Raw genomic sequence first — 27,852 nt, 5'->3', positions numbered from 1 at the left:
TTGAGATAAATGTGTTGGCTTTTTTTTTCTCTGTTTTGTTGAGGGACACCTGTAAGTTATCTTTCCTTTTAAAACTAATATTATAGCATGGAAAGAGAAGTTATACTTCTTACAGGAAAGCATTTTAGTTCTAGATCAAAAGCTATACAGAAAAAAAAAATCTGAAATGAGTATATGCAGTATTGTAAAAATGTCCTGGTGTATTTTAGATCCTGTTATTTGAGTTATTTTCTTCCTCGTCTGGGAAGAATCCCCAGTGAGATTCTGGTTCCTTATAGGGTGCCTCACAGGAATCGTAAGACTTGAATGATAAAAATAAGTGGTCCTGTGGGAAACCATGATTTCTTTGTTAGTTGGGAACAGACCACTGCGAAGAGCGAAGTGCTACAGGCTGTGATGTGCTGGCAGTGCTAGCTTCTCTGTAATTAATTACATGCCTTTCTCCAAGATGGTAGCACCACTGCAATGCAAATACTTGAAGCTGAAGCTTTAACACAAACACACACATTTAACTTGCTTGAGCTATACTTATGTTGGCATTATGAGGACTAAATAGGTCAATTAAATTAATGTGTGCTCTGTGCTGTGAGAAGAGTCTGTGAAAGAGTAATTTCTGTTCATTCACTGTTTTTCTTAGTACTAAGAAGCTGTATAGAATTAAAAGAAATTTGACCTTGAATTGTGAGAATTCATGTGCCTTTGGATCCTTTCAAGGACATGCTCCATGGGGGAATTCCATTAGCGTCGTCCACCTTGTTTTGGGCCAAAAGTGACATGAAAGTGGAATGATCTTTATATTTAAAAAAAAAGTTGGCTTGGAGCAAGAATGTACCAGTTTCCTCAGTATGTGGTGTTACAGACTTGCTAAGCTGACCTACTAACTGGCTGTCAGGTGGTCCTGTAGTATTGTCAGGCAGTCCTCTCACTACTCTTTCATGAAGTACTGCTTCCCTGATAACGTTTTGTAGTTCAATCAAATCCCTTAGCCACCTGCGTCAAAAGACTGGGGGATTTCATGTGGCATTCAGCAAGTGAGAGTAAATGCATAACTTCCAGAGGAGTATTATGAAATTATAAGGGAGTATTCAGTTTATCTTAAATATTGTGGAATTTTGCTTGTAAGTGACTTTAACCTGTGTCTCTGTATGAAATTGGAGAGTCTTTTTAAACACTAAAAAAGTTACGATCAGGTCAACTTTTAGACAAGTCTCTTGGAAGGCTACATGGAACAGTATGATTGAAATGAAATTGTTCACCTAAATGATGTTATACTTGTTTCTTTAAAAATGTGTTTTTTGCAAAATTGTGTTTTATTTGTGGTGAGAAGCAAGTAATTCAACAGCCTAATCTTTGATGTTAAACTGTAAGTTCTGTGAAACACTGACCTTTGCATCCTAAACGTGATCTCATCCTGACTTCAGCTTGCAGTTGTCTTCCTTCTTGTGCAATTGCTGATTTGTCAGTGATTCATATCACATCACTATGTATTGCCTTTGTTATATTAGATAAAGAAGTATTCAGCTTACAGCTAGATGAATGCTTGATCAAACTAAGTGTTCAGTAAAAGTAACTCTTCGTAAGCCACCGTCATGTAAGATCATGCCTTTGCTAAAAAAAAGTGAATGAAGATTTATGCAACAGTTGTGTAATGAAATGTTTTATGCACAAAAGATTGCTTTAAATACATCTCTGCCATTCTGAGAGTATATAACTTGCAAAAGAACATGTCCCAAGTCACTTGTGGCAGTGGGTTGGTGACACTACCCTTGTTCTGCCTTTGAGATGCTGAACTAAGAATGGATAGAGGTAAACAGGAACAGTTGGTCTTCCATTCTGATTTTACTGTCTGCTATTTAAAGAGACTTCTCATAGTTTGAGAAGTAACATAATTAGTGTTGGTGTTGACAGTTGTTCAAACCAGAACAGGGACTCTGCCACAGATAACGCAGGCTTCAGATTGAGATGAGACAGCAGATATATCTAAACAGAACAGAAATGTTAGAAAACCATAGCATTTTGCTAGCTACAGGGAAATTATTTTTGTTTTGTATTATTCTATAATATATTTCACAGTACATACATGTAGCTGCTTTACAGTTTTAATGAGAAACATCCGGTTCAAAACATACCAGCAAATGTAGAAAATATTTCAGAGGAAACTTTTAATGAATTGAAAGAATCCAGTGTCTCTTCCAGGGAATGATTTATCAAGGTGCAAGAAACACAGCCTTCTGGTTCTTTGTGATGTACTACGAGAGCAAATATAGCTAACGTTGGGCTGTTGTGTGGTATCTGAGGTATGGCACTTTTAACTGGATCATCTGATTCAGATTTGGGGATAGCATGTGTCCTGATAACATAATATTGCAGGATCAACTCAAATGTGCAGTGTGTTTGTGCTCTAATACACAAATGGAACTGGGAGGAAGGTTTGCCAGCTGCCCATTGAACAGCATTGGAGCTTAATGCCTGAATCCAAATGTTGTCAATAGATACTGTTAAAATATTTACAGGCTTTAGAAAGGCTGAACAGCTGCCATAAAAGAGAAAAGAGCTTCCTTAATTACAGAGTTTTTCGTGATGAAAGAAATTTATATAAGGAAAAGAAAACCAAAAAAACATCAAAGCATGCACACGTCTCAACAATAAAGATAGGAATCCTTTTTTTTTTTTTAGAAGTCATTTGTTCAGCTAATTTTTCTGATTTATCTTCTAGTAAAAGAGGGGCTGCAATAGAGGAAGTCAGGAGATACAGCAGGAACACCAATAAGTGAAAACCAAACTTGATTATTCTCATATTAAATGCTGTTTTCAGTTTGACACCTCACTATGAGACAAGGCTCCTCTATGCATCTACAAATCCCAACATTAGGCGTTAGATTTCTGTGCTGATAAAATATTGGCTTGTATTGATAATTTCTCTGATATTTAAAGCATTTATGATAATCTGGTTGTCTGGTTTATGATTGAGGATTGCCTATACCTGTAATAAGGAATGAGAGGCATTAAATAACTGTTTGACCATTGAGTAACACTGTTAATTGTGTCTGTGTAAAGTTAGGAATTCAATTTAACTACAAGAATAACTAATAATGCTATTATCTAAAAGTATAGTATATTTTAAAGCAGTTGAGGGAATTAAAGAGATTTAAATGAGGCTGTAAAGGCTTCTAAAAATTTTACCTAAAGGATGTTTGAGGGAGGCATAAACAAAACCTCAAAATAAATTCATGGTTAAATATTACATCTATGTAACACAAAGAGAGCATGAAATCAAAGCAGATGGTAAACCTTTAATTATACAACAGATAGTAATTTAACGTAGAAAATACACCTTTATTTAAATAACCAGTCCTAGTAATTCTGGAATTTGCAAGGGGCATAGGGATGAAGACAAATCTTCCTGAAGTCTGGATGAAAGCAGTGAATATATTTGCTTTTAATTGTTAATGTAGGGAGAGGTAAGTACTTGTTTTATTGTCAAATAATCCGTTCTGCATAAGAATCTGTAAGAGCGTCCCATTAATACATTTAAAAACTAATAGCTAAGGCAGGGGTTGAAAAAGCAGCACTTACATTGGAGGTAAGAATTCGGCAGTAATGCCAGAAACATCCATGAAAAGCAAAGTAAAAAGGGAGCAATTTGTTTGACTCCTTTAAAAAGATTACAAGATTATTGTTAAATTAGTAGTAATAATTTTAGGAAAACATCATACCTTCAAATAGTTTTCTATCAGCTTTCACTTGGAATGTGCAAGGAAAATAGAGGAACTGAAAAAAGTTTTAAAGTTATTGGAACTAGCAGCATTAAAGACAGGGTAAATCCTTGACTCCTTTGGAAGAGTGATTGTAGCTGTAAAATGACAATCCATGTGGGACATCAGCCCAGAGTTTCCAGTGACATAATCTACATGAGTTTTGTGGAAAATGGTTGTGGCAGGTGCAGGCTGTGTAAGTCACATCACCAACTCTGGTGATAAGTGCTTGGCTAATGTGTTCAATTACATAAAACTTGGCTTTCATTTACCTGTGTTTTTGCTGAATTTTTGACTAGGTGGAATGAACAATTTTTTTTTGATAAATGACTGAAGCTGCATGGGAAGTGTAAGTTTAATGGTTTAGCAAGTTCTGAGAAGCAAGGAGGGAAATGGTTTTATTTATGGAGTTCCTTAATATATGTTTTTTCAAAACTGTTTTAATTAAGTCTATAGTGTTCACATGCTTTCAAGGGCAAGCTTAGAATTTGGGAGAGAAAATATTGTGATGAGAAGGATGCATCTTTGGTAAAATCTAAAATACAAAAAATAGTTTCGAAAGTGTCAATGAGTACACTGGCTCAGGTATGACTGCATACTGTTTTTTTTCCTCCCTAGGACCATATAGCTTTTGATGTGCTGGAGAGACAAAGCTCTTGAGGAGAAAGCAGGGTACAGAGAACAAGCATGATATTTGCAGAAATCTGACCTCATTAGTTACCTGTGATAATAACTTTAAAACTGTACCAGCAGAAGTGAAATGGATACCAAATAACAGTTGCACAAGTAACACAAATTCTGCTGTGTCTTAGTTTTTGAGTCTTTGATTTTTGCAGGGTGCAGAAAAGCTCATTTGGGTTTTTTGTACCTTCAGTTTGTAATTAGCTGCAGTCCGATGTTAATCTAAGAGATGATGAGGTTGAGAAGACAAATGCAAACATTTAAATACATGGCTAAAGAAGAATTTGCTTTAGGCAAAATTATGTGGAAAGTAACCGTGTGATGCTTTGAAACGAATACAGACTTCTTTTGATAAGTTGTACCCAAGCTCTCAGAGTTTTTCTTTATCTACTGAAAGACTTGACAATATCTAGCTATTGATTCGGTGAAACAATGGTGCACCGCCCTGCTTCCTTTTGGTCTCTCCGTGTTCTTTCATTGTCTTTTGCATCACAGTGAAAGTTGGAAAGTGATGGAGCAAAAGCTGGCTTTGTGTGTTGTTGCTGCAACTCAGTCCTTTTCTCATTTAAATTGATGACGGAACTTGGAATTTCAAAGCAATCAAGCATTAAACCCTAAACCTTTCTTAAGCTATGATCTGAATTTGCATTAAATCGAGGCTTATCTTGACACTGCGGAATTTTGACATCATGTCATTCTGGTTGCCTTTGGATTATTCAGAATACTTCTTATTCCCTGATTTTTAAAATACATCTTCCATCTGTTACTGCTTTTCATTGTATCAATTTTGAGGAGAAAAGTGAGTTAATAGATGGTAACATGTCACAACATGGTAAATTTCTGGTAAGTGAACTGTGCAGCAGACTCTGGAGCACAGAAATGCTGTATGCCAGCCTGTACACAGAACTTACCTGTAGTTCTTTCTAGCAAACACAAAGACATTGAAGAGTTCTGGTTAACCAGGCTCATCCCGTGGATGGTGTCGGCAGGTGCCACTTCCAAACCACAATTCAAACTCAACAAACCTGATCCCCTAATGAATAGCTTCTTTCAAACTGTTGAGAAATGTCCTACAATTTTTGTGTTATGCTGACTAGTTCTGTTATTTTTAATACTGCCTTTAGATCACTGGTAAATTTAATAGTCTTTCCTGTATAATTTTTATATGTAATTTATAGTACATCCAAGTCAGCCTTAACACCAAAGTATTGCTGTTAGTTTAAACATAGTGCTTGGGGATGGGGGATTAGTTATTATAGTACCAGTGCTGGTGAGATTTGGTGGCAGTGCTGGTAAACTGAGATCCACTTTGCAGATTGACTGACTGCTACACACAGTAGTCAAAGCAGGCAGGCAATTTTATGCCTGCACGTTGCATTTAAGGACTTCAAACAACTGCCTTGTGGGATGAGGCAGGCAGGCGCGCCCTGAGCTGCCCTGCAGGGAGATTTTGCCTTTGGAGCGTGGAATGCAGCACTAAAAATAGCCTCGGGTGGATCCAGCTTTTGTTTTTAGCAACTAAAACTTCCTCCACGTTGCTATAAAAATTGTGCTGATCTTCGCCCATCACCCTGTGTTTTTTTTATTTGAAGCCTCAGTAGAGCATCATCTTTGAACTAGCACATAATAGGAAACTTTTGCAGAAATGGAAGCTAGCTAATTATTAAATGGAAAAAAAAAACACAATTGCATCGCTAATGTTGGTTTGAAGCCGTGGATAAGTGTGTCTGTACTCCACAGACACATGGCTGAAGACTTAGTGGGAGCACTTCAGTGCCGGTTTTGTGTAGAAAGTTTTCATTTAACTTGGAGTAAGCTGTAAGAGTTCAATGCTTCATGGCTTATTAGGAATTTTAAAAATGTTTTCGCTGAAGTAAAAATTGCCTTTTCCTGATGACCTTCTTGCCTAGGCATACTAGTTACTGAGAAAAAAAAAAAAGCTGGATTAGGAGCTTTTTTTCACTTCATCAGTCTTCACAAAGAGTAGACAAAGCTGTTATAACTTGCAGATAATTTAGTATATCAAAGATAAGAGCCTGTCCCAAGTTGGTGTAGATTTTACTTAGTTTCTTGTATTTTCATTGCCTTAGAGTGTTGTATCGGTCAGAATGGCTTTAGGCGAATCCTTCTCTTTTTAAGCTTTGCTTTAGTGCCGGTAAGCACTGAAGTTGGTGTTGGTATTAGGAGCTTGTTTCCTGGTTGTGCCAAGGCGAAGTGTGGCCTTGCTAGAGTTTCTGTATAGTGCAACTGTTAAAACAGTAGGCTCTATGGGAAAATTGCTCATTGGCAGCATTTAGCTCCAGTCTTGGGTTACGTATTGGAGTACAGTGTGGAGTTCTACTGATTTTATTTAGTAACTCTTTTCCTTCTAGCATTGCGCTAAACATGTTGAAAAAACAACAACAAAGACTGCTAGGTGTGTTGTTGTTGTTGTTTGTTTTTATTTTTGTACCTGTTGGAAACATGCTAGAGCTCAGACCTGGCAGTGTTTCATTGTAAAGGGCTGTGGTGACTATTGTTGTGCTAAGGGAATTGTATAAAAATGGAGGTCTAAAGTGTGTTTAAAAAAAAATAGTAGTATTTAAATAAAGGGAGGTATAAGGAAGTGTTTTTTCTTTCAGGTGCTCTGAGCTACCTGATTTAATAGGCTTAAAATAATTCTTTTCATTAGTGCAGATGAATGACTGTTGCTATAGCAGTTTCACAGGCCTTTACTGCAATGCACTGAGCTCAGAAGCCTAAGCTTAGGTCCTACGTGTTTGTGGTTTGCTTCACAGTTATCAGCTAAAGAGCTTTGCAGTTTATTTATTTTTTCTTTTTTTTTTTTCTCCTCTCCTTCTTATAGCTTTGCACATATCCTTATAGTGACGCATCTTTAAGATTGCTTTGTTAAAAGTATGGTTGTGTCACTCTGAAGAGAAACAGCCAACTGAAGTTGGATTTTAGCTTCTGGGAATTTTGAGCTTTGACAAAAGAAAACTGTCTTCCTGAATTTTCAATAGATGCATTTTCTATATATGAATTACTATTCAGATGAGACTGTATATATATGTCTGCACAAAAGCCAGCCAAGTTTCAGGTAAAGAAATTAAGTTCTTAGGGTAGTGACTTAGAAAGCTGTAAGGTTTCTACAATCAACATTTTCTTATTTTCTAGTGACTGGAAAGTTGTAATTAGTGGAAGATGTTTTACTACCACTTACATCTTTTTTTTTCCTGCTTTTACTGATGTTGTCCAAATCAAAAAGTTCCTTCTGTCTTTCTTGCTGACCTAATGGGGCATGTCTGCAGAGTGTGTGTGTGTGTATGGAGGAGGTTGGGAAAGAGTACCGAAGTCACCTTGGTTTATCACGGTATGTCCTTGTGGTGCGTTATCAAAGCATAGGTTGATTTGTAAGCTGTGCTTTAAAAGCATGGTACATCTTCAGCTAACACCGCTAAAAACAATTCGGAGCTGCAGTCTGACATACAGCCTCCAGCTACCTGTCTGCAGAATGACAACAAAATGGTAATTATGAAAGCAGTGAAAAAGAGAATATATTCCATGGGTTTCACTGTTTTAACTGGTAACAAGGCTTTTGAGTATTTAAGATGCTTTGTTATGGTCTGCTGAAGTTATACATCTTCCTTAGGAGGACGGCAGAGAAAATGGGAGAGCTAACAAGTTATAGCGAATTGTTCGGAGCTGGGGTTGCAGGTCAGTGATTTGTTGCTCTCACTAGCAATGCAGATCTGAAGTACTCCCATACTCCTGGGCTGCAACCTCCTGCTGTGTGGTAACACAGCTGTTTGTCAGATTGCAGCATGTACTGTCTCAGAAAGTTGATTTGGCATTAAAGAACACAGACAAACATGTTCATGTTTGAATTAGGTCAAGTTATATTCTGATGTTAGTTTGGTTTACCACTTCTGTCATGAGAAAAGAGAGCTTAGTTGAAAAGGGGAGTGGGAAGAGAACAAATCCACTGATGACATCAAGAAGAAAACCATCAGAAGGAGAATAAAAGCAGGGACAGGGAGAAGAAAGATTATGAAGAAGGGAGAAATTAGAAATGAAATAGAAGAAGGGGAAAAATTTAGGGAAAAATGAACAAGAAAATATATTGGAGGCAATGAAAGCAAATAATCCTACAGAAGATACATATCTAGCTGAGAGTTTCATTTGGTGCATGTTGTCACAGTATCTGAATATATATAATTAATAGTGATGGTGAAGTAAATTGTGTCAGGGTTTCTGATGCTTGTAGAGTTAAAGAGGGTCTTGGAGGTAGGAGGAAGGGTCTAGAATGCAAAGGGAATTGCTGTGCTTTACAATTCCTGTAGATGCTGTGGAAAGAACACTGAAAAAAGGTTTGCAGCGCTTCAGATTCTAGTTTTGCATTTTTATTTTGTGCTATCTTCCTCCTGGTAGGCTCTTTTGCATGTAGGTGTCTTGAACTGAGAGGACTCTGTGTACAGTCAGTTTGTCTTGGTGACTTGTTCTTTTACATCAACATTGCCCCCTGAATGCTGTGTGTGTTTCTGTTATTTACGGATTGCTCCTTGGTCTTAACATGGCAGGGAAATAATCTCTTGTTTGGGAACATCTGTGGTAATATAAAGGCAACAAGGAAAAGGGAGGAGATACAGAAAAGAGAGAAGGGAAGGATGAGCAAAACTTCAGAACTTTCTGAAAAAATTATAAATTGTGGATTAGATTTAGTAAAATCTAAAATATATTATGCAAATATTTTAAAACGATTTTAAAAACAATTTATAACAAAGTATGGGAGAGCATGGATGTGTGTTAATGGACACGAGCGGAGTCCTTTGCTTAGTCCTTGTTAAGGAAGCTGTTGGCTTTGGTCTGGCAGCTTGCTATTGAAAGTTAAGCAGCTTGACTGTTAAAGTGAGACTATTTCAAATGACATTTTGAAAGAATTTTCCTGTTTTTTTTTTTTGTTTGTTTGTTTGTTGTTTTAGTATCCTCCTTCCTCCCTATCTGTAAGTCAGTTGCTTTGAGGTTTCAGATAGGGAACAGTGAGGTGACAGAAGAACATACTCTTGGCTGGGTTGTTCACATTCATTAGATATTAAGAAGGTAGCAACCATCGCCTCAGATTCCTTGGGCTGCATTGGTAATGGCATTTCATCTTCAATCAAAAGACAATAACGTAGTGAAGCTGATTTTTACCCTGCTTTTACTAAAATTGAATTTTTTCCTTGATAATCCCAGGTGTGGTAATCCCTCACTGCTTTTATCTGTAGTAATTCAGTTGTAAAGTGGATGGAGTAGAATTTTCTGTAAGGAGGAAGAATCAAGTTAAAATCTCCTTGGCAGCTTTCCTGAACTCCTTAAGAGCTGACACCTTTCCTATGCAAGTTTATAATACAAGTTGTCCCCTTCAGAGTGTATTATTAATGTCCCTTGATTTTTTTTTTCTTTGTTTGAATATCCTGTTATAATGGTCTGATGTAAATTATAAGCACAATTGTGTTTGGAAATATAAAGCTTGTACATGCTTTTGGGTTTAGGGCTACCACACCGAGATGCAAGTTTTCTGACTTGTTTGGGTTTGCCAGGGTGTGACCCTGCATGTGATACCATTATGACAGTGTGGCATAAGAGAAGCCTTGTTATTACAGCAAGTAAATCAGTAGAAGCTAGAATAAATAGGTTTTTTTTGTTTGTTTTTCTCTGGTCATATCTTAGCCTGAAGTTGTCAACGTGTTATCAGCCAAATGCTTCTGGCAAAGGGTTTACCTGTTGCTTTTTGCAAGTCTTGTCTGTTTGGCACCCTACAGGTTCTAGTATCTGTCCTCCCTGCTGGCACAGCATCTAGTCCTGAGGGATTGCTGGTCATGAACAGAATCCATGTGCTCTACCAAGAACAGTTAGGAAGCCTGCATTTAAAATCTATCTATTTTATAGATACCTAGTGTACAAGTCACAGGCTCTGCATAGCTTCTTGGAACACTTTATCTGATCTGCTACTAGCTGCCGTGTTGATCAATGAATGAAGAAAAATGCAAATTATTTTTGTGATTAGAATTGTCACGAGTTATTGCTTAATTTCGTAAGACTTAAACAATGTTATTTACTAGTTATCTACTAACTTCCATGCTATCAAGAATAGAATATACTAGTAAATTTTTAAAGTTGGTATGTATTAGAAAACTAGTAACCTCTGAAGAGTAAGTAATGGTTGTTTGGGGAGTGGGTTTGGGAAGCTAAAATACTTTCATTGGCATTGACACCAGTAGCATGAACTAATCAATAGATAGATACCCAGAGCCAGAACGTCACATCATGTAACATTGCTGAGAATTCTGAAGGACGCAATTTCTTTAAACAACTTTTTAAAACTTTAATCATAAAAAATCAGTCTATTCACTCCTTTCTCCCAGCTGGAATGTATTAAATAAAGCTTTCCATTCAAGTTAATACTACAGAGTTGCTGACTAATGATCTCAGGTACTGTATTACTTAATGTTCTCCCACCCTTTTTTTCTTTTACAGAAAGATCCAGATTACCTGAAGCTTTGGTTGGATAGTTTTGTTTCTAGCTACGAACAGTTTCTGGATGTGGACTTTGAGAAACTGCCGACTAGGTATGTAGAATTACAGACCTGTTTACCTTTGATATCTGAACCAGACCTGGCTGAGAGCCCAGTCTCTTTCAATATCAGTACCACTTTTAAACAAAAGAATGCTTTTAATTGTTGACTGGCACTCCTGTTCTTTTGAAGGTCAAGTTGAGTTGGGAATGATGAAACTAGGCAAATACTGGTATTTGTATTATATCAGGAGATGGCATCTCAGTGTTTACTTGTTCCTGCTCACAGAAATATAATCGTTCTTCCTTATAAATTTGTGGAATATGTATTCATTATTAAATGTTGCAGATGAAATAGTATAGTGAGTATTAGTACTTGCTATCTGTACCAGTAGTGACTGAATAGAAGTAAGGTCTAGGAGGAGAGGTTTGTGATATTATTTCTGGCATTGCTTCAAGAGTGAGGATGAGGTGAAATGCTCAATGAAATTTTTGGTTTTTAGCTGAAAAATGTTTAAAAATTGAAATGCACAAATGATGGACTTTCAAGTGGTCTTTGCATCTGTGAAGACTTTAGTTCGGTGGCGAGAGTATTAGTGACTTCACCTATGATGTTGACCGCAAGCATGAAAATATAATCATGAGATGGGTATTGAAGTCTGATTTCAGATATTCATCTTTACTATTTCGAATTTGCTTTCTATGCTCTAAGGATTGTGTTTTCAAGACAGACTAACTTTGCAAATGAGGAACAGAAACCTTGGACTGGTTTTTTTTGAGATGTTTGCATGAACTAAGGATTTTAAGAAAAAACAAATGTTAGAGGGTTCAGAAATCATGAGAACCAGTGTCAGTATTATGGCTGCTATTGCTACTGGTGAGTGAATACAAAGAATGCCTCTCTCTGCATGATGGCTGCAGTCCAAGCCCTGTTGAAATCAATGGAAATTCTCTAATGGACTTTGGATCAGATCCTGTTTGAAGTGTAAGTGATAGCCTCTCCTGTTACAAGGAAATGAAGAATGCTGCAACTGGATCTCAGTGGATAAAAACTGGGCATCTCATCTATTTGTATGAAATTTTTCTTATTCATGCTTACATTAATTCAACCGCTAAGCAAGAGCTACAAATTAGTTCTGTACTCTTCCAGAAGATATGTTTTCTTTGCAGTGAGATATCAAAAATACATCTTATGTTTAGTTCAGGAAAAATGTTTTTCCTTTAACACAAGTTATCTTTTAACATGCTATTTAATATTGAAATGTGTTCAGTGGAAGAGAAGGGTATTTTGGTACTCCTTTTTTTTTTGTGCTCATGTTTTTTGTTGTTGTTTTTTACAGTAACATAGTAAAAGATTAAAAAGAAATGTGAAGCTTACCTGTGCAGAAGAGTAGCAGCATCTTCATTGTGCTAAATAATGGTTTTGTGAGCATAAAATCCCATATTTTTCTGAGGTTAATGACAGGATTAGTGGTTTAGCCTGAAAGAATAATTTTATGTAGATTTAAAGTCATTTGTACAACAGATGTAGAGAAAATGTATCAAAACAACGTAGGGATGAAGGCAGGTTATACTCGTGCTTTGACGGCTGGATTTAAAAATTACACTGTTAGAGAGCAGATATTAAAATTAACGAAGAATTGTTGTTTCTGCCCAGGTTGGCATTTGAGACATAATCAGGCTTAAGAAAAGTAGCATCTTTCTGGCATTTATTGATGAATATTTAAGCATTAAGCATTAAGGAAGTGATATTACTGAGCCTGCAAAAGAGAACACAGATGAGTGTGGAACCGCCTGTTTTCCAGTGGCTGTGCTCTTAAGGCTAAAAGACCCTGTGGACTCAGGCATCCAGTACTCCTTTTCATTGCCTCCCTCTGTCGAATGTAGTTGAGAGCAGTCAAGAACAGCAGTAATTACTAGAACAGGGACTGACATGACCCTGCTTTTTCATTATGTAAGTTTTGGTGTGCTTTCCAGCTAAGTGCCTGAAAGACCTTGTGTATTGAAGGGCAAAAGCCAGGAAATGATGAGCAACTCTGTTAGGACAAGGAAGCTTGTACAAACTGCTGGACAAAATTAACCTTTTGGAAGACTGCCATGGAGTTTTATGTCAATGTAAAACATGTTTTGTTTTTCATTCAAGAAAACAACACTTAAGAAATGTAATGAAAACGTTAGTCTGTTTTTCTGAAAGAAGTACTCTTAAGTGACAGTGTCACTTGCTGATTTAACTGATAAGACTGTTTCTTCTATAAATTAAAGTATATTATTTCCTGAAACCTGTTTTGGAAATTGGAAAGATGCACATAATAGAGAACTTGGAAATCTCTAAACTTGGTGGATAAGTGTATCCATTGGTATGATTTGGCTGTAATAATAAGTAGAGTTTATACAGTCATACAGCTTATAAGTTATACAGATTCAGTTATACCTACGTCTTTGTGCATCTTCCCTATATTTTTAAGTGAAGTGATTTATTAATGGTGTCTACAGTTATTTTTTTTACTGAGAAAATGGGGATATTGCACAAGAAAATAACTGCTGACAGCTTTGAACATTGAGCACGAAGGATTAATACACATCTCTTCCTAAAAAAGAAAAACACAACAAACCAGCCATCTCATCAGTATCTACACTAGATAGGATAAAATGTTTACCAGCTGGTGGGAGGTTTTTTCCCCATCACTGAAGGGAATAAATTGTCATTTGGTTTAATGCTTTCAGAAACAACAAAGATCTCCAGAGTGTTGTCATGCTCTTTTTCTGGCTTTGGTTTGCATGCTGTCGCACAAAGGAGCTTAAAGGAAACTCATGCAAAGTACCACAGACACCATACTTGGTTAGCATATGGACTCCAAAGCCACATAGAAAAGATGCAGGAATCATGAGAGTAAAGCTGATTACATGCTTACTAGAAACTGGCTGCTGAAAAGTGACGCTTGGTTTTTTGCAGCCTTTGTTCCAAAGCGCTTGCTTACCGCTTTGGTGGGGGAGAGGTTGAGTCCCACTGTGCGGATTTAGGCCGTAATTGGATGAATACACTGTAATGACAAATTTAACTTCCTCTCAAAAAACCTGGGATGAGAATTTATGCTGCTGCGTAACCATTTTATTGTGGTGCAAGGAGATTGTAAATAAGAGAACCTAAATGCATCAAGAACTCAGATTTTTGAGGTAGGGTACCAGTAATCACATAAGACCATCTGTTAAGGTATGATTTTTTTTTTTCTTTTTGAATAGCAAGTTTATAAAACAAGTCTTGTCAGGAGAAAAAAAAATGCACAGATGTTGGTTATATACATCTAACTTTTAAATTTGTATGGTAATACAGTGGTGACTTGCTCTGGGCTGGAAAGAAGTTCAATTATTTAAGCTCTGCAAATATATTCAGTCTGAGAAATCCCAGAAGATGAGCATTTCTTGAGCTGGTCTCACACAAAGCAGTTAAATCTTAGGGGTTAGTCAATGGCACAGACGTGTGTCTACTGCAGAGGGAACAATCTTTGGTACGTGAGGCATGGAGGGTGTGCCATTTGCTTTCCTACAAAGCATTTTATGATCTTACGAAACAGAGACTTGTTGGCCATTTTAGCGAAATTACTTCTGATGTAGAACTTCAATTGTCAAAATTACGTTCTTAATACAGAGGTGGTGAATTAGCAGATGATTATGAGCAATGCTTGTGGTGTGGAGGGTATGGATCTAACAGCATCTTGAGGGATGAAGCTGCTATCACAGAAGTTAACATTTATTTGTCTTTTTAGCAGCTGTGTGGTGAAAAAAGCAGTTGCTCTCAGTTTTGTCAGCTAGAGCCTAGGTCCTATGAAAATTTCTGTCAAAACTTTTCAGATCCCTTGAGCAAGATCTGAAAAGCAAATGGCATAACTGCAGAAGCAAGAGGATGAATAGTATTAGGTTCTCTGTATCCGTGTAGGGGAACGCTTGTTTTCTGGGACCTGGGAACTTGCTGTCACTTGTGCCTGTGGAGTTGTTTTACTAAATGGTCTCTCTTTTATGTAAGTTTCAATTTCAACTTCCTTTTCAATGTAGTTGACACACTGTTCCTCCTTTCCCTCAGTTTATTGGTATCACTGTGTTTTGTCACTCACTGCATTTCCCCATGCCTTTTGAAGCTTGTTCATACACAAATATGTACATGCGTGTCGTAACTAGTTCCCAAGTTAGCCATGTTTCTTGTGTGATTTTTTTTTTTTGTAATTTTTCCCTGGGCTTGGCTGTATTGAAGGCTTCTGTAAGCTGTAAGGCTCTAGCTTGTCTTCCTCTTCCTGTGTAAAGTTCATAGTGGATGTGTCAGGGTAAATGGTTGATGCCACAGACAAATTCTGCCATGTGAAGCAGTGAACGTACAGCTTGCTGACAGACAGCTGCCCTTTAACATGAGCCAAAAGGAGCTTCAATGAACAGTCTTCATCCCAGAGAATGCTTTAACACATCTATAAATTACTACGGTGTTGCTGAAATGGGTTACTGTATGGCTATTCTAGAAGTACTGGCTTAGCTACTGGTTTTATTTTTGAGTTATTTTCCTTCTTTTGGTTCTCACTGGTGTATTTCTACAAATGTTTCAGTTTAACAAAACAATGAGCAAGAGTACCTAATGTCCTTCAGGACTCTGTCTGGCCTTGATAGAGTTATTGAATTTAAGACCAACACAGGAGTCTTTTTTTGACCCCTAAAAATAGGTAGTTATCAGACGAGGAAAAAAAAAAGTGTGTGGCCGGGGGAGCTATTTGCTGAATTAAGGACACAAAATAGTACGGATGGGTCAGGTTTTCATGCAACATCTGTGTGCCAGGAGTCAGATGAGTTGCTGGGAGCTCTCCCTCTTGTACATTCAGACCCTGATTTTCAAATCTTCCTGCATTTAATTTTGAACTGTGAACTGTTTCTTTTTTTCCTGTATTAAATCTAAAAATCTATTTTTTTTCTGTATTAAACCTCATTTTCTCCTAGTTAGGGTAGTTTATGTAAGAAAAACATGAAGTTTCTTGTGCATTATTTCCAGCTGGGCTTCTCTAACTATTGAGAAATTGGCATCTAACTTATTTTAGTCTTAATTATAAGGTTGAAAATGTTCACTTGTGTTTAGTTTCATGTTTTATTTCACTGTGGCCTTTTTTAGTAATTTTGGCAGGCCACCTGTTTACCTACTGAAGATCATACAATTTCTCTGCAGTGATAAAAGCAGATCAACTCATGTAAGAGAATGTAGGAATCCACCTATGGTATTCTTAACACTTTTTCTTTTTTTGTCCTTCTTTTTAAATGCAGTTCTTTGAGGAAGAGGATGCTCAAGCTGGCTTATTGCCACCAGGCATTCCCTTGTACTTCATAGGAAGTGTTTGTGAACCATCAGTTGCCACAATTCAGTAACCTTTCTTATACAGGTTTATTGGAACGCTACGTGAGCTCACTGAAATAGATGCTAATGTGTCAATCCCAGGATTAAGAGTTGTGTGTGTTTGTTTTTTATTTTTAGGGTGGATGACATCCCTCCAGGAATATCGCTGCTTCCTGACAATATTCTTCAGGTCCTTAGACTCCAGCTGCTGCAGTGTGTCCAGAAAATGTCAGATGGACTAGAAGAGCAGCAGCAGGCCCTGTCACTTTTGCTTGTGAAATTCTTTATCATCCTTTGCAGGTATTTGTTCTGGTTGCTACCTCAAGAAGGATATTGTTTTGTTTAAGTAATCTAGATGCAGCGTAGAGATTCTAATGATGTATACAATGTGATTTGACACTTTCTAGTAGAAACAGAGAAATGCCACTTATCACAATCTTCAAACTAAAGAAAGAGGGAGCAATGCAATCAGCGATGTTTGTCACAAAAAATGGAGTAGAAGGGGCTTAGACACTAAATTCTTTGTAATTATCTAAGATATATTTATGTGAATTCAAAGCATGGCGTACCTGGTATAAGAAATACTTTTAAAAGAAAAGTCACACTTCAGCTAGTGTTGGATATGAAAGAACTCAAAAGAGGATTGTACAGGAAGAACTGCTTCACATTCTTAACATGCTTATAATTCCATAAACAGCTTAGGGATCTGACTTACTCTATTAATGCAATTGGCTTCCTTCTGAAACTTATGCTTTATTTTGTAATACTGTTCAAGCAGGTAAACGCCTCTGTTTTTAGGGATATATTTCTCCACATTTCTTCAGTTTTTTATTACAAGCTGCATTGAAAGAGGAAGGGGATAAAGTATATAATAGGGATCCTTCTTTTCTGGGAAGTATTTACGCTTTTTTGAGTCCTTTGGTCTTCCTTCTCCCTACAACAGTACAAAGAGGTGTAGGACAGTGTTTAAGTATCCTAGAATATTAAATATAAGCTGAGTAGATTGTGGTTGCTGTGTTGATGAATTACCAGCTGTTTTAAGTCTAAATTGCTGAAAAGTTCTCCTTACATCATCACTTTAGTATTTGATCTTTGTGACGTTCTCAAAACTGAGAAATAATGCCTCTTTGTTGCTGTTGATTTATTTAGTGTTCTAAATGCCTCTTTGTTGCTGTTGATTTTAGTGTTCTAAAATAATCTTAGATGTTTCTTTTCCTTGGGATAATTTCAAGTGCGTGACAGCTTCTAGGTAATATATTTGCTTGAACTTTTAGACAGTGTACATGACTGCAGTATCAGTCTCCTTGTAAAGCTCTAGTAATGTGGAAGAAACTGAATTTATTGTCTCTATCAGATACCATTTCTGAGCTTTCTATTTAAAGTGTCCTGGGAATCTGCTTAACCTCTGAAACCCCAAATTCCATATAGAGCTGGCCTACACCAGGGTGACTCAGGCGTTTCTTTTCCTTCCTGTTAGAAGAAAGCTTGTGTACTATGTTACTGTGGCAGAAATAAACATTTGAGTACATGCAGTCTTTTGGGGAGTAATTTTGAAATGCTGATACAATTTTCTATGATTATAGATTGACTACTAAAACAAACATTGTTTGAACTAGCCTCACATAGTACACTGTGTACATTTCTGTGGTTTCTGTGTTGCCTTCATAGAAATTTGGCTAACGTGGAAGAGATTGGAATGTGTTCATACATTAACCATGTTATCACCATGACTACATTATACATTCAACAGGTATGTGTTTACTAATTGTCGTCTGTCATTTTCCCCATCCGATACTTCCTGCTCTGGCTTATGTGATCCCCCCTAAGTAAGAAAGTGTTTGTGGGGGAGAACATGAGGGTTCAGAGCTTCTGGAGGAGTACAGGAATTAATTTTTAATTATTAGAAATCTTCTGACAACAGCTTTTTTTTTTTTTTTACCCCCCTTCCGCAGTTAAAAAGCAAAACAAAAGAGAAAGAAATGGCAGATCAGACCCCAATAGAAGAATTTGTGAGACATGCACTGGCTTTTTGTGAAAGTCTCTACGATCCATATCGAAACTGGAGGCAGCGAGTTGCAGGGTAAGTGTGGATCAGGACTGGATCATAAACTGTGTTTTATAACTGCAGATAAATTATATATATTAGGTTTCTAACAGAACTACTGCTGCATTATGTCAAACTAAAATAAAATGTAGTTGTGCGCTCAGTTATTGTGCTGTTGCATTTTACAGCTGTTTGAGTTGATAGTCATAAGCATTTGATTTGATGCTGTGTTAGTTCTTTTCAAAGATGCACACTTGAGAATAGAGTTAATGATTTTTTTACTTTTTTTTTTTTTACCAAATTAAACATCATTGAGCAGGCACTCCTCAGACTGAACTTCAGTGCCACCAGAGTTGTCAGTACTGCTATATTCTGTTCCATTCAGTGCTAAAACTGAGCTCTAAGTCATTTTGAAAGGTGGGTAGAGAACTAGGAAATGGTCTTTCTGAGATTAATTTCTGTCGTTCTAGGCTCAGGCCCTGCTCTTAGAAGCTGCTAGTGATTCACTTCACTCTTCAGAGCCTCGCTGTTAAAAATTCCTATGAGATTTTTCATGCACAATTCTCCCTTATTAGTACCAAATTAATTACAATAACGTTAAACATAGTGGTCTTCCACACTATAGACAACAAGTTTTTCTCAAGTCTTGGAGTTGTTGATTGTTTCTTGCTGCTATCATTCAGAGCTGCTCTTCCTTTAGTTCCTTAGTTTTATTTCTATCAGGAACCTTTTGATATGCATAATAAATATTGGACTTATTCATGGAAATAACTAAAGGCATAGAAAGGTCACATCTCGTGTTACCTAGCCTTGTAAAATGTAGGGTCCCTTTTCACAGCTTACATTCTGTAGAACTGGGCTGCATTTGTGTGACAAGTCACTTCTGACTCCACACGTACAGAGTGGAGATCATACAGAGTGATGTACCTTGGTTGCTGGTGTTTCTTTGTAGCTGGCAACATGTAGTATGTTATAACACTTCATGGACTGCAGGTTTTAGGAGACTGTCCTTCACAGTAGAGTCATGATCTTAGAGTTTTTTTCCAACCTGAATGATTCTGTGACTAACTAGTCCAACGTTTAATCTAGTACTATTTAGTACTAGGTTAGATAAAACAAGTAATACTAAAGCTAGTAATACTGTCTTTTTTTTTTTCCCACAACAGCTTGAATTGCTGTTCATGAAGTTTTAAGGAGAATGTAAGGATCACAACTTCTGGTATTTTTGTGCAAAATGAGTATTTTTCTCTTTTAGAACGAAGTACAGGTTGACACCAGTTCTCATGTATGGCCTGACAAAGTACTGCTAAGCTGTTTTCAGATGTAGCATAGGTAATGCCAGCACATCTCATGTTATATTAGGGAGAATATAAGTACTCAAAAACATTGACTTCGCATTCAATGAAGGTACAGAATATTACAATGAATCAATATAACCACATTGTAGAAAAGTGTTATATTTTTTGAAACTGGATGTGGTTTAGGTACATTTCAAAGATTACATGTATTTTCTGACAGTTTAAAGGTGTTTTTTTTAATGAGGTTATATATCTCACATTTTGTTTTGAATTTGTTTGTAACTGACCAACGTGAAGCTTTTTCCATTGCTTTTTCCTTTCAAAAATTTGCTCATTTCTCAAAACTATTGGAACAAGGAAGCCAGAGGGAAAGGGGTAGGTGAAAGCAGTTGAATTACAGCAAAAGAAATTTTTGAAGATCACAGTATAAATATGTTGCATCTTTGAAAAGAAGTTTATAAGTGTATTGGTAGAATTAATTCCCTTTAATTTGTTCTCCCTACCTCTCATAATGAACTCATAATAATGTTTTGTCCCCATTTCAAATTGCATGGTTAAGAACTTTGGCAGTTCAGCTGATGACTTAGTTACAATAAGCAAAGACTAAATAGGACTTGATGTTGTGTTTTTTTTTTTTTGTTTTTGACCAAACAATATGGTAAAACAGTACATTTTTCAAAAGAGTGGAACAGTAAACTCATGGTTAGCTGTGAATCATTTTTTCAGGGTGAAATACTTTTTACTATTTTTAGGACCTGCAGGCAAAACTTTTGATTTTTGGCAGGATTCTCTATGATGAAGTCATAAAGTAATAAATTACAAACAAAGTGTCATATCTTTTAAAATGTAATTTCAGACGTATCCTAAGTACAGTTGAAAAGAGCAGACAGAAGTATAAACCAGCTTCTCTCACGGTTGAGTTTGTCCCTTTCTTTTATCGTAAGTATTATCAGCGGCATGTTTGAAAATGTTCATCTTTGAAGGAGTGAAGTTAGCAATTCTAAGTTCCATTCCCCAAAGATTGTCTGATAAATGTAAAAGCATCTTACTTGCTTTCTGAGGCTGAATGAATTGAGTTGCTTTTTCTTGCTTTTTGCTCTGGGCAGCACCATCTTGCCATCCGTACTTGTCTTTGAAAGCCTGGCTTTTTTTTTTTTTTTTTCAGGCTTCTTTCAGTGCCTATTGTGGTTTAATAGGGTTGATTCTGTGAATTCTCAACTTTTCCATTTATTTAAGTTGCTGAGCATGTGCTTAGGACCTTACTACCGTGGCAGTACTAAAGATTTTTTCTGGTCTACTCAAGCTCATGATTTTCCACATTTGACTAATGTTTTTAATTTGTCTCAAGCTCCCCAAAAGATTCAGAGGCTATAAAGTCAAGGAAGTAGTGGGCTTTGTTTCCTTTCAAGACCAGGTTTTAAAAATAACTGTGCAATTTTCTTTTGAAAGAAGACTTATACTTTCAGTATATATAGAAATATTTCTTACTGGTAACTTGTAATTGTCTTAAAAGTTACATTATTATTTTAACGAATATGGAATTCTTACACTTTCAATTTCTGTTTTTTGTTTGGAATCTCAGTTTTTAGAAACCCAAGTCATTAACATTTTTATCTTAGAAGTTACTAATGTTTTACAATGGGTAATTCCAAATAAAACAATCCTTCCTGGTTTCAGTTGCAGCTACTATGAGTGTTGTGTTAGCGTGTCCTCACTGCTTTGTGTATTAGCATGTCCTCAATAGTAAATAGCCCTCAAAAAAAGGGGCTTATTTTCCATTTTGGTGCAGTTGCTGTACCTCTGTAGGTCTGTCAGGCTTCCTGAAGCATGTTTTATGCGAGTTGAAGGTTTGGCTCTGTGAATTGCTGATAAATGTAGTGTTGTCATGTTCTTCTGATAATGCTGAAATGGGTGCATTTGTGTCTGTGACTTATGTGAAAAAAGTGGAGATTATATAGTTGAATTTTTTTAAGTTTGCATGGTGACAAGGAGCAGGGGAGCTTATTTTTTATTATTCCTGTTTTTTTGAGAGGTGGGGGGGAACAAAAACTTTGTATAATTTATGTGACCAAAATAAGGAAGCCTTGTACTTTTTATTTATTCCAATCAGAATGCTTTCAAGAAAGTGAACATCTCAAGGAAAGCCTGAAATGTTGCCTGCTACATCTCTTTGGAGCTATTGTGGCTGGTGGTCAGGTAAGGATGTTCTAAATTTTTTTCAGCTGCTGAAGTCTTCAACCTCCTTTTCATTGTTAACGGCTTATACATACCCCCATAATCAAGAAGAATTTGCTCACTATGAATTAGTTGTTAATCTTGTGAAATGTGAGGCCATTCTGTGCAATAGTATCTAAATGATAAAAGCTAGGTTCTTTTTTCAAATAGCAGTTGGTAGCTATAACTACATGTTCATAAGAAGTTACTATAATATTTTTGTATCATAAAAAAATATATTACTTCGCAGGTAGAAAGTTTAGTTATAAAGATGTAAATTTTATGTCATCACGTGGAATACATCTAGCTTATTTCCTTGTGTGTTTCAGTAGGAGGTGCAGGGAGTTTGTGTGAAAACACAGGTCTAAAATGAAGTTTCAAATTAAGGTTTATTTAATAGTAGGAGGTTATCAAGGCTACTTTATAAGAATTTTGACATCTGTTTAAATAATGTTTCCTTTTCCCTTTAAGTATTCTCTTTTGAAAAAGAAGGCCTAGTTAAGTGGATGAGACGGGTCACATTTCATCTGTAGCCATCAGTGTAATCCAAGCAGAATGTTTCATATTTACCTAACAATTACAGTGCATAAATTACACACAATATCACATGTTGTATGATTCAGGTATTTTCAAACCAGCAGTTTCCATCTGAGTTGTTTTTCATCCTTAATTTTTTTCCCCATGGGTTTCAGAGGAATGCTCTTCAAGCAGTATCTCCTGCTACCATGGAAGTCTTGATGCGTGTTTTAGCAGACTGTGACAACTGGGATGACGGGAGTCCTGAGGAAGTGAGCAGAAAAGCAGAGCTTACTCTGAAGTGCCTGACAGAAGTTGTCCATATCCTTCTTACCAGCAGTTCTGACCAGCGGCAAGTGGAGACCAGTACAATATTGGAGAACTATTTCAAGCTGCTTAATTCAGACCATTCAGCTTTACCTAATTCAAGGCGATGTAGGCAGTGGGAGACCAGGTTCATAGCTCTACAGATCCAGATGCTGAGTGAGTACCAAATTGTGCAGTTCCTTTAAACTTCTCTTAATTAATAACTCAGAAACAAGTAATGATTCAATCATAATACTAATATAACTGGATGCTCTACAAATAAATGTTCGCTTCTCTATGCAACTGAAAAATTTCAAACATATCTTCTTTTTGATGTTACTTTAGACATACTCTGTTTCACATTCATATTTAACCAGAGTGTCAAGGTTCATGGACTGCCAGTCTCTGTTGAAATTTTTTTTGCTAGACAACAGCTGATGGTCTTCATAACTGCAGAGTAAGGAGGGTCTGTTAAAAAATACCCACGTGATGTCCATTTTGTGATAGTTTGCTTTTCAAATGGCATTACTATAAACACTGGCCAAAGATGATGGTCTTAAACAGTTGGTACTAAGTCATTAGAGGATTAATAAGATAAGCATTCAGGATTTGTGTTCTTTTATTTTTTTTCTCTCCACTTTGTTGTTCGGAGTGGCAAATATAAATATAGGTATTTCCTTACCCAAAACTTCCAAGAAAACTGGAGTAGTATTAAGGTGACAAATGCTAACAATGAAAAGCTGCTGTAGAATACAGAGAAACTGCTTGATGAGGAAGCTAGTATTTCTGTGCTTTAAAAAAAAAAAAAAAAGGCTGGTTAGGTACTTACAAATGGCAGTCTTTAAACAGAGCCCCAAAACAATCCAAGATATTATGTAGATGAATTTTTCTCCAGATATGGTAGGTTATGTGATTTTTATAGTGTCAAAATGTGTAGCTTCTAGTGCTCTGTGCTTAAAATGTACATATCTTTTGATCAAAGAATATATGACGTATAGTTTGTTGTAAAACTTTTTCACATTTATTATGTGCAATTTCTGATTGTGTTCCAAAGGTAACAGATAAAAAAAAAAAAAAAGCTTAATGGATTTGGGAAGTATTTTGTTTTTGATGGCAGTTCTGTTTTAATTTTGTAGATACCATCACAGCCATGTTAGACTGCACAGATAGGCCTGTTCTGCAGGCAATTTTCCTTAACAGTAACTGCTTTGAGCATCTTATTCGACTGTTGCAGAACTGCAAGGTAAATTTTCCCTTATCTGTGTTTTTTTAACAAAACCAGTTTTGTAATGTTGCAGTTAAATTAATTACATTTATATACTCCTTCTAAATAAGATGTGATCTTTATAGCGTCTACATGCTGGAAGTAAAACTTTGGTTTGGTTAGAGCCAAAAATACTGTGAAAGATCTGAAAGATCTAAGTTGGTCTAATCATTTTTTTGCTAATGAAGTAGATTTCTTGTTTGTCTTATAATTAAAAATATTCATTTTGAGTTCTTCTGAGCAAAAAGACCTTTATAGGCACTGCTCAAGCTGTTAGAAATGTTCTTAGATTTGTTCTTCTCCTACATAGAGTCTAGTGTTTACAAAACTGTTTATTAATCTCAATCCCAGATGGGATCCCAGAATTTGCAAGCCAGTGTCTTCCAGTGATTCCTCTGTAGATTTCATTTCCCTCCTCATATTCAGCAATGTATGAAAAAATTGTTTGGATTATGATTTAACTGTACTTACAATGAGTGGCAGAATGCTAATTTACTTGAAATGTTTTTAACAGTGTTTGTGTTTTTTGTTTGTTTTTCATCTTTTGCTGAAAACAGTTTGTTTTACCTTTCCATTCTCCTACTGTGTTGGGCATCTGTGCCTATTTTTGTACTGACCTTGTACTCTGTAAGAAACTTCTTTCCTAGTTTCTTCTTAAATCACCAAGCAGTGAGACGTTTACCCGATCATGGAGACTCTGGCTTTGTTCCTGCTTTCATGTAAACAAGTGGGATTTATAATTTAGGAAAGCAGGAATGCTTGCTTTTTTTTTGATTGCTCCTTTCATTTCTACTCTGCCTGTATGTCTGTCATAAGATATGCATTTTGGAGCTTTTATCCTGTGATAGTCTTACATGCTACTGTGATGAATTGGGTATCAATGCTGCCAGGTTACTACATAGTATTTTTATAAACTTTTTTTAGTGAAAATATCCCCAAGGATGATAAATGGGAAGGGGGGTGGATGTGGGAAAGATGTTTTATTTTCCAGTGTATCTCTACACTGTTTGAACATCAAATGGCAAAGATGAATTTAGTATTGGAATTAGGATTTCCCCTTGTTACTAGAGGAAGAAGACCCTATTTCTAGATTTTAATTTTTTTCTTCCCTGCGCATGAAGATCTTGCTACTGGATTCATTAGCAAGCTGTGTAAAACACAGTTCTGCAGCCCTGTGTCAGATAGCAGGAGAGTCCAGACACAGATACGAAACTCAGGAATCTATTGGATCTTCAGCAGATTTGAAGAGAGAGAAACTTTCATGGAAAGGAAAGGAGGGTTAAAGAAAATCCATACCACTGTTTCTGCTATAGGTATCTCAGCTTGAGGTATTCAAGCCCATACTTCTAGCCATACTTTAAAATCATTTTCTGTCCATCAGTCTTATAAAATTTAAATCTTTTTTTCCCCCATTTGCTGGTTTTAAGCCTTATGGACAAATTGTTTTCCCTTAACTATGCTCTAGGATTAGAGATCAGCATAAGGGCTTTTCAAAATTACTCAGTTAATTTTGGTGATCTGAATGTCACCTTTTGCCTGTGATATCCAAGAAGAGGGACTGTATTTTAAGAGGTGTCAGAAGGGACTCATTCTATCCTAAGACATGTAACTAGTTGCTCGTAGGTCCTAAATCTTTTCTCTTTGATTAAATTCTCTTGGAGATCAGACTTTGAGCAAAACACAATTACCTCTAGCAGTATGCCTGGTTGAAAACGTGTGATTATTGTTTGAACAGTTTTTACATAGAAGACTTTTGACATGTATTGTCAGAATTAAAGTAACCCATCTGAAAAAATTGCCCTTTTTTTGCATGTCTGCATTTCCTTTTGTTTAATGTTCTTATTTGCACTTGTTAATGCTATAACCCTCTGAGATGTATTGTAGTAATTCTGAAGTATTAAGTGCTCTTGACTGTCATGTACTTTTGAAACTGACTTGTATTTCTATGTGCTTTCACGCCTACGTAAGTCAAAGTAGTATCTTGAGTGTCTTCCTTTTGTTTACCCTTTTTTATGGAAGCTGATTTCCTAGGTTGCTCCTCTATGGAGAGAATGCCTAGTAGGTAATGGAAGAAAATGTATGAGGAAAAAATGGGGAATGCTTAGTTTTACCCACTGAAAGAAAGGGTTTTTTTTTTTTGGTGGTTGTTGTTTGTTTTGTTTTTAAAAGGATTTTAAAAACATTTTGATAGTGGAATATTTAACATGTCTCTTTAGAATGTAAAAACAGAAGAAAAGTTTTAGTCCTGATTAGATTATGACTGACCTATACACACACAGTGACTGCAATGGATTATGAAGATACTTGAGTGAGTTTTAAACTTGCAAATTCAGGTGGAGAGGGCAGGAATCTAGCTGCTATACACAGAGCAATTTATGCTGAAAATGCTTTATAGGTATCCGTTTTATTTACAACTTGTCAGATTCTTAAAATAAAAGCAGAGATTTTTTACCCGTCTTCCTGTCCTGACGTTTATGCGCCTCAGAAATTCTACTGCTGTTGCTGTTTGACAATTTAAATATTTTGTCTAGATATCTTCAGCCTTCATCTAGGATGAGACATAAGTGGGCACCAGTGAGGCACCTGTATCCATTTCTTTGCCAAAGTTCCATTGTTGTCTTTATTTCTTAAAAGTAAATTTTCATCATGTTGCATACAGTAAATGAAATCAGTTGCTAAGCTTTTGACCACTGTTAACTTCTAGATAGGTCTGTTTTCTTGTCTTAGTGATTACATGCTTTCATGTAATTCTGGAAAAAAAAAAAAGTGCAATTAGCGTCCAGCAAAAATACAGAGTAATCTTCAGTGTTCTAAGAATTAACAGAAGACTAATGTTAATGGAGGGTTGCATCTCACCAGTGTGAGAACTCACTTGTATGTTAAACACAAATCCAGGGCAGCCTCCACAGGTTTGGCTGGAGGTAACTGTTTAATGCAATTATTTCCATTATTCTTGTCTCTGTTTCTAACAGCTGTTTTTAAATGCTAACAATAAAGTGGCAGACAAGAGTGAAAAAGACCTTGCCAACAAATTACTGACAGAAATGAATGAGGACCAGGTACCTACCTAATCTGTATTTTGCTTCAGTTGAGGTTGAGACACAAAGACAGGAAAATTGGTTCCTGTGCTTCACCTTAATGATCCTCTTTAAGCCTTTTGCAGCAATCCTTGTGTTGCTGTAGCCATCAGTATTTTCTGTCCGTGGAAAGTAATTTTCCTGATTGAATTCAACTTCAGTTTTATTTATCTGCTTCACGTTGCAGATATTTCAATAAATTGAGCATCAGTTATGCATTTTTAAAAGGTGAAGTACATGAATGGAATCTAAATTCTATCAGCCTGGTGGTGATTTTTTTCCTTCCCTTTCCTCTTTTTTGCTTCTTTGTCTCAGCACTGTGGTGTTTTGGATTCTGGGGCCTTGTTTGTGAATCTCAATGGTTGTATTTGATGTCCTGATTCTGTGCTTGTCATCAAGAACAGATGTTCACAAAACAATGGACAGGCTGAATCAGGGAGGTAGGAATAGCCTGTTGCTTTAATTTTCCCATAATGTTGTAGAAAGTACCAGATGGAAATTGTTGCTATATTAATTTTGTAGTAGAATAATTTATTCCAATGAAAAATGTAAAGATGCTAAGTACAAAGTGTGGTAATCTACAAATTGTGATTCTAACTAATGGGTTTGGCTTTTTTAGAAACTCAGTGCAAGACTAACTGCATGTAAATGTTTCTTCACATCTAACGGTCTTCTGATTCTTGACACTTCATTTTCAAAATATTTCTGATACGCAGTTTAATATTTCAGGGATAATGAAACCGAGTATGTTTGCACAGTTTTGCTCTAGGTTTACTGATGGACATGAGATGGTGCTCAGA

At 36.3% G+C, this 27,852-nt stretch overlaps 1 protein-coding gene across 11 annotated transcripts in view; it reads left to right on the top strand.

Moving 5' to 3' along the window:
- NBEAL1 (neurobeachin like 1) overlaps positions 1-27,852 on the top strand; it is an 86,132-nt gene that overhangs the window by 6,649 nt on the left and 51,631 nt on the right. For 8 of the 11 annotated variants that reach the window (XR_007162497.2, XM_048061590.2, XM_048061592.2 and 5 more), the window contains exons 3-11: positions 10,935-11,026; positions 16,472-16,633; positions 18,002-18,083; positions 18,286-18,413; positions 20,532-20,614; positions 21,786-21,871; positions 22,582-22,888; positions 23,848-23,954; positions 26,948-27,034. Coding sequence is in view for 9 of the 11 variants with exons in the window: in XM_048061590.2 (XP_047917547.1) it covers positions 10,935-11,026; positions 16,472-16,633; positions 18,002-18,083; positions 18,286-18,413; positions 20,532-20,614; positions 21,786-21,871; positions 22,582-22,888; positions 23,848-23,954; positions 26,948-27,034 (1,134 nt within the window). In the remaining 2 variants the exon portion in view is untranslated. Of the gene's footprint in view, positions 1-10,934; positions 11,027-16,471; positions 16,634-18,001; positions 18,084-18,285; positions 18,414-20,531; positions 20,615-21,785; positions 21,872-22,581; positions 22,889-23,847; positions 23,955-26,947; positions 27,035-27,469; positions 27,493-27,852 lie in introns of those variants that run through there. The other 3 variants (XM_048061594.2, XM_048061593.2, XM_066999103.1) reach the window with 2 other exon arrangements.

The sequence above is a fragment of the Anser cygnoides genome, chromosome 6 (assembly GCF_040182565.1).
Source record: "Anser cygnoides isolate HZ-2024a breed goose chromosome 6, Taihu_goose_T2T_genome, whole genome shotgun sequence".
NCBI lineage: Eukaryota > Metazoa > Chordata > Aves > Anseriformes > Anatidae > Anser > Anser cygnoides.
Note: the sequence above shows the minus strand (reverse complement) of the source record. Positions and strands in the feature narration are given on the sequence as shown.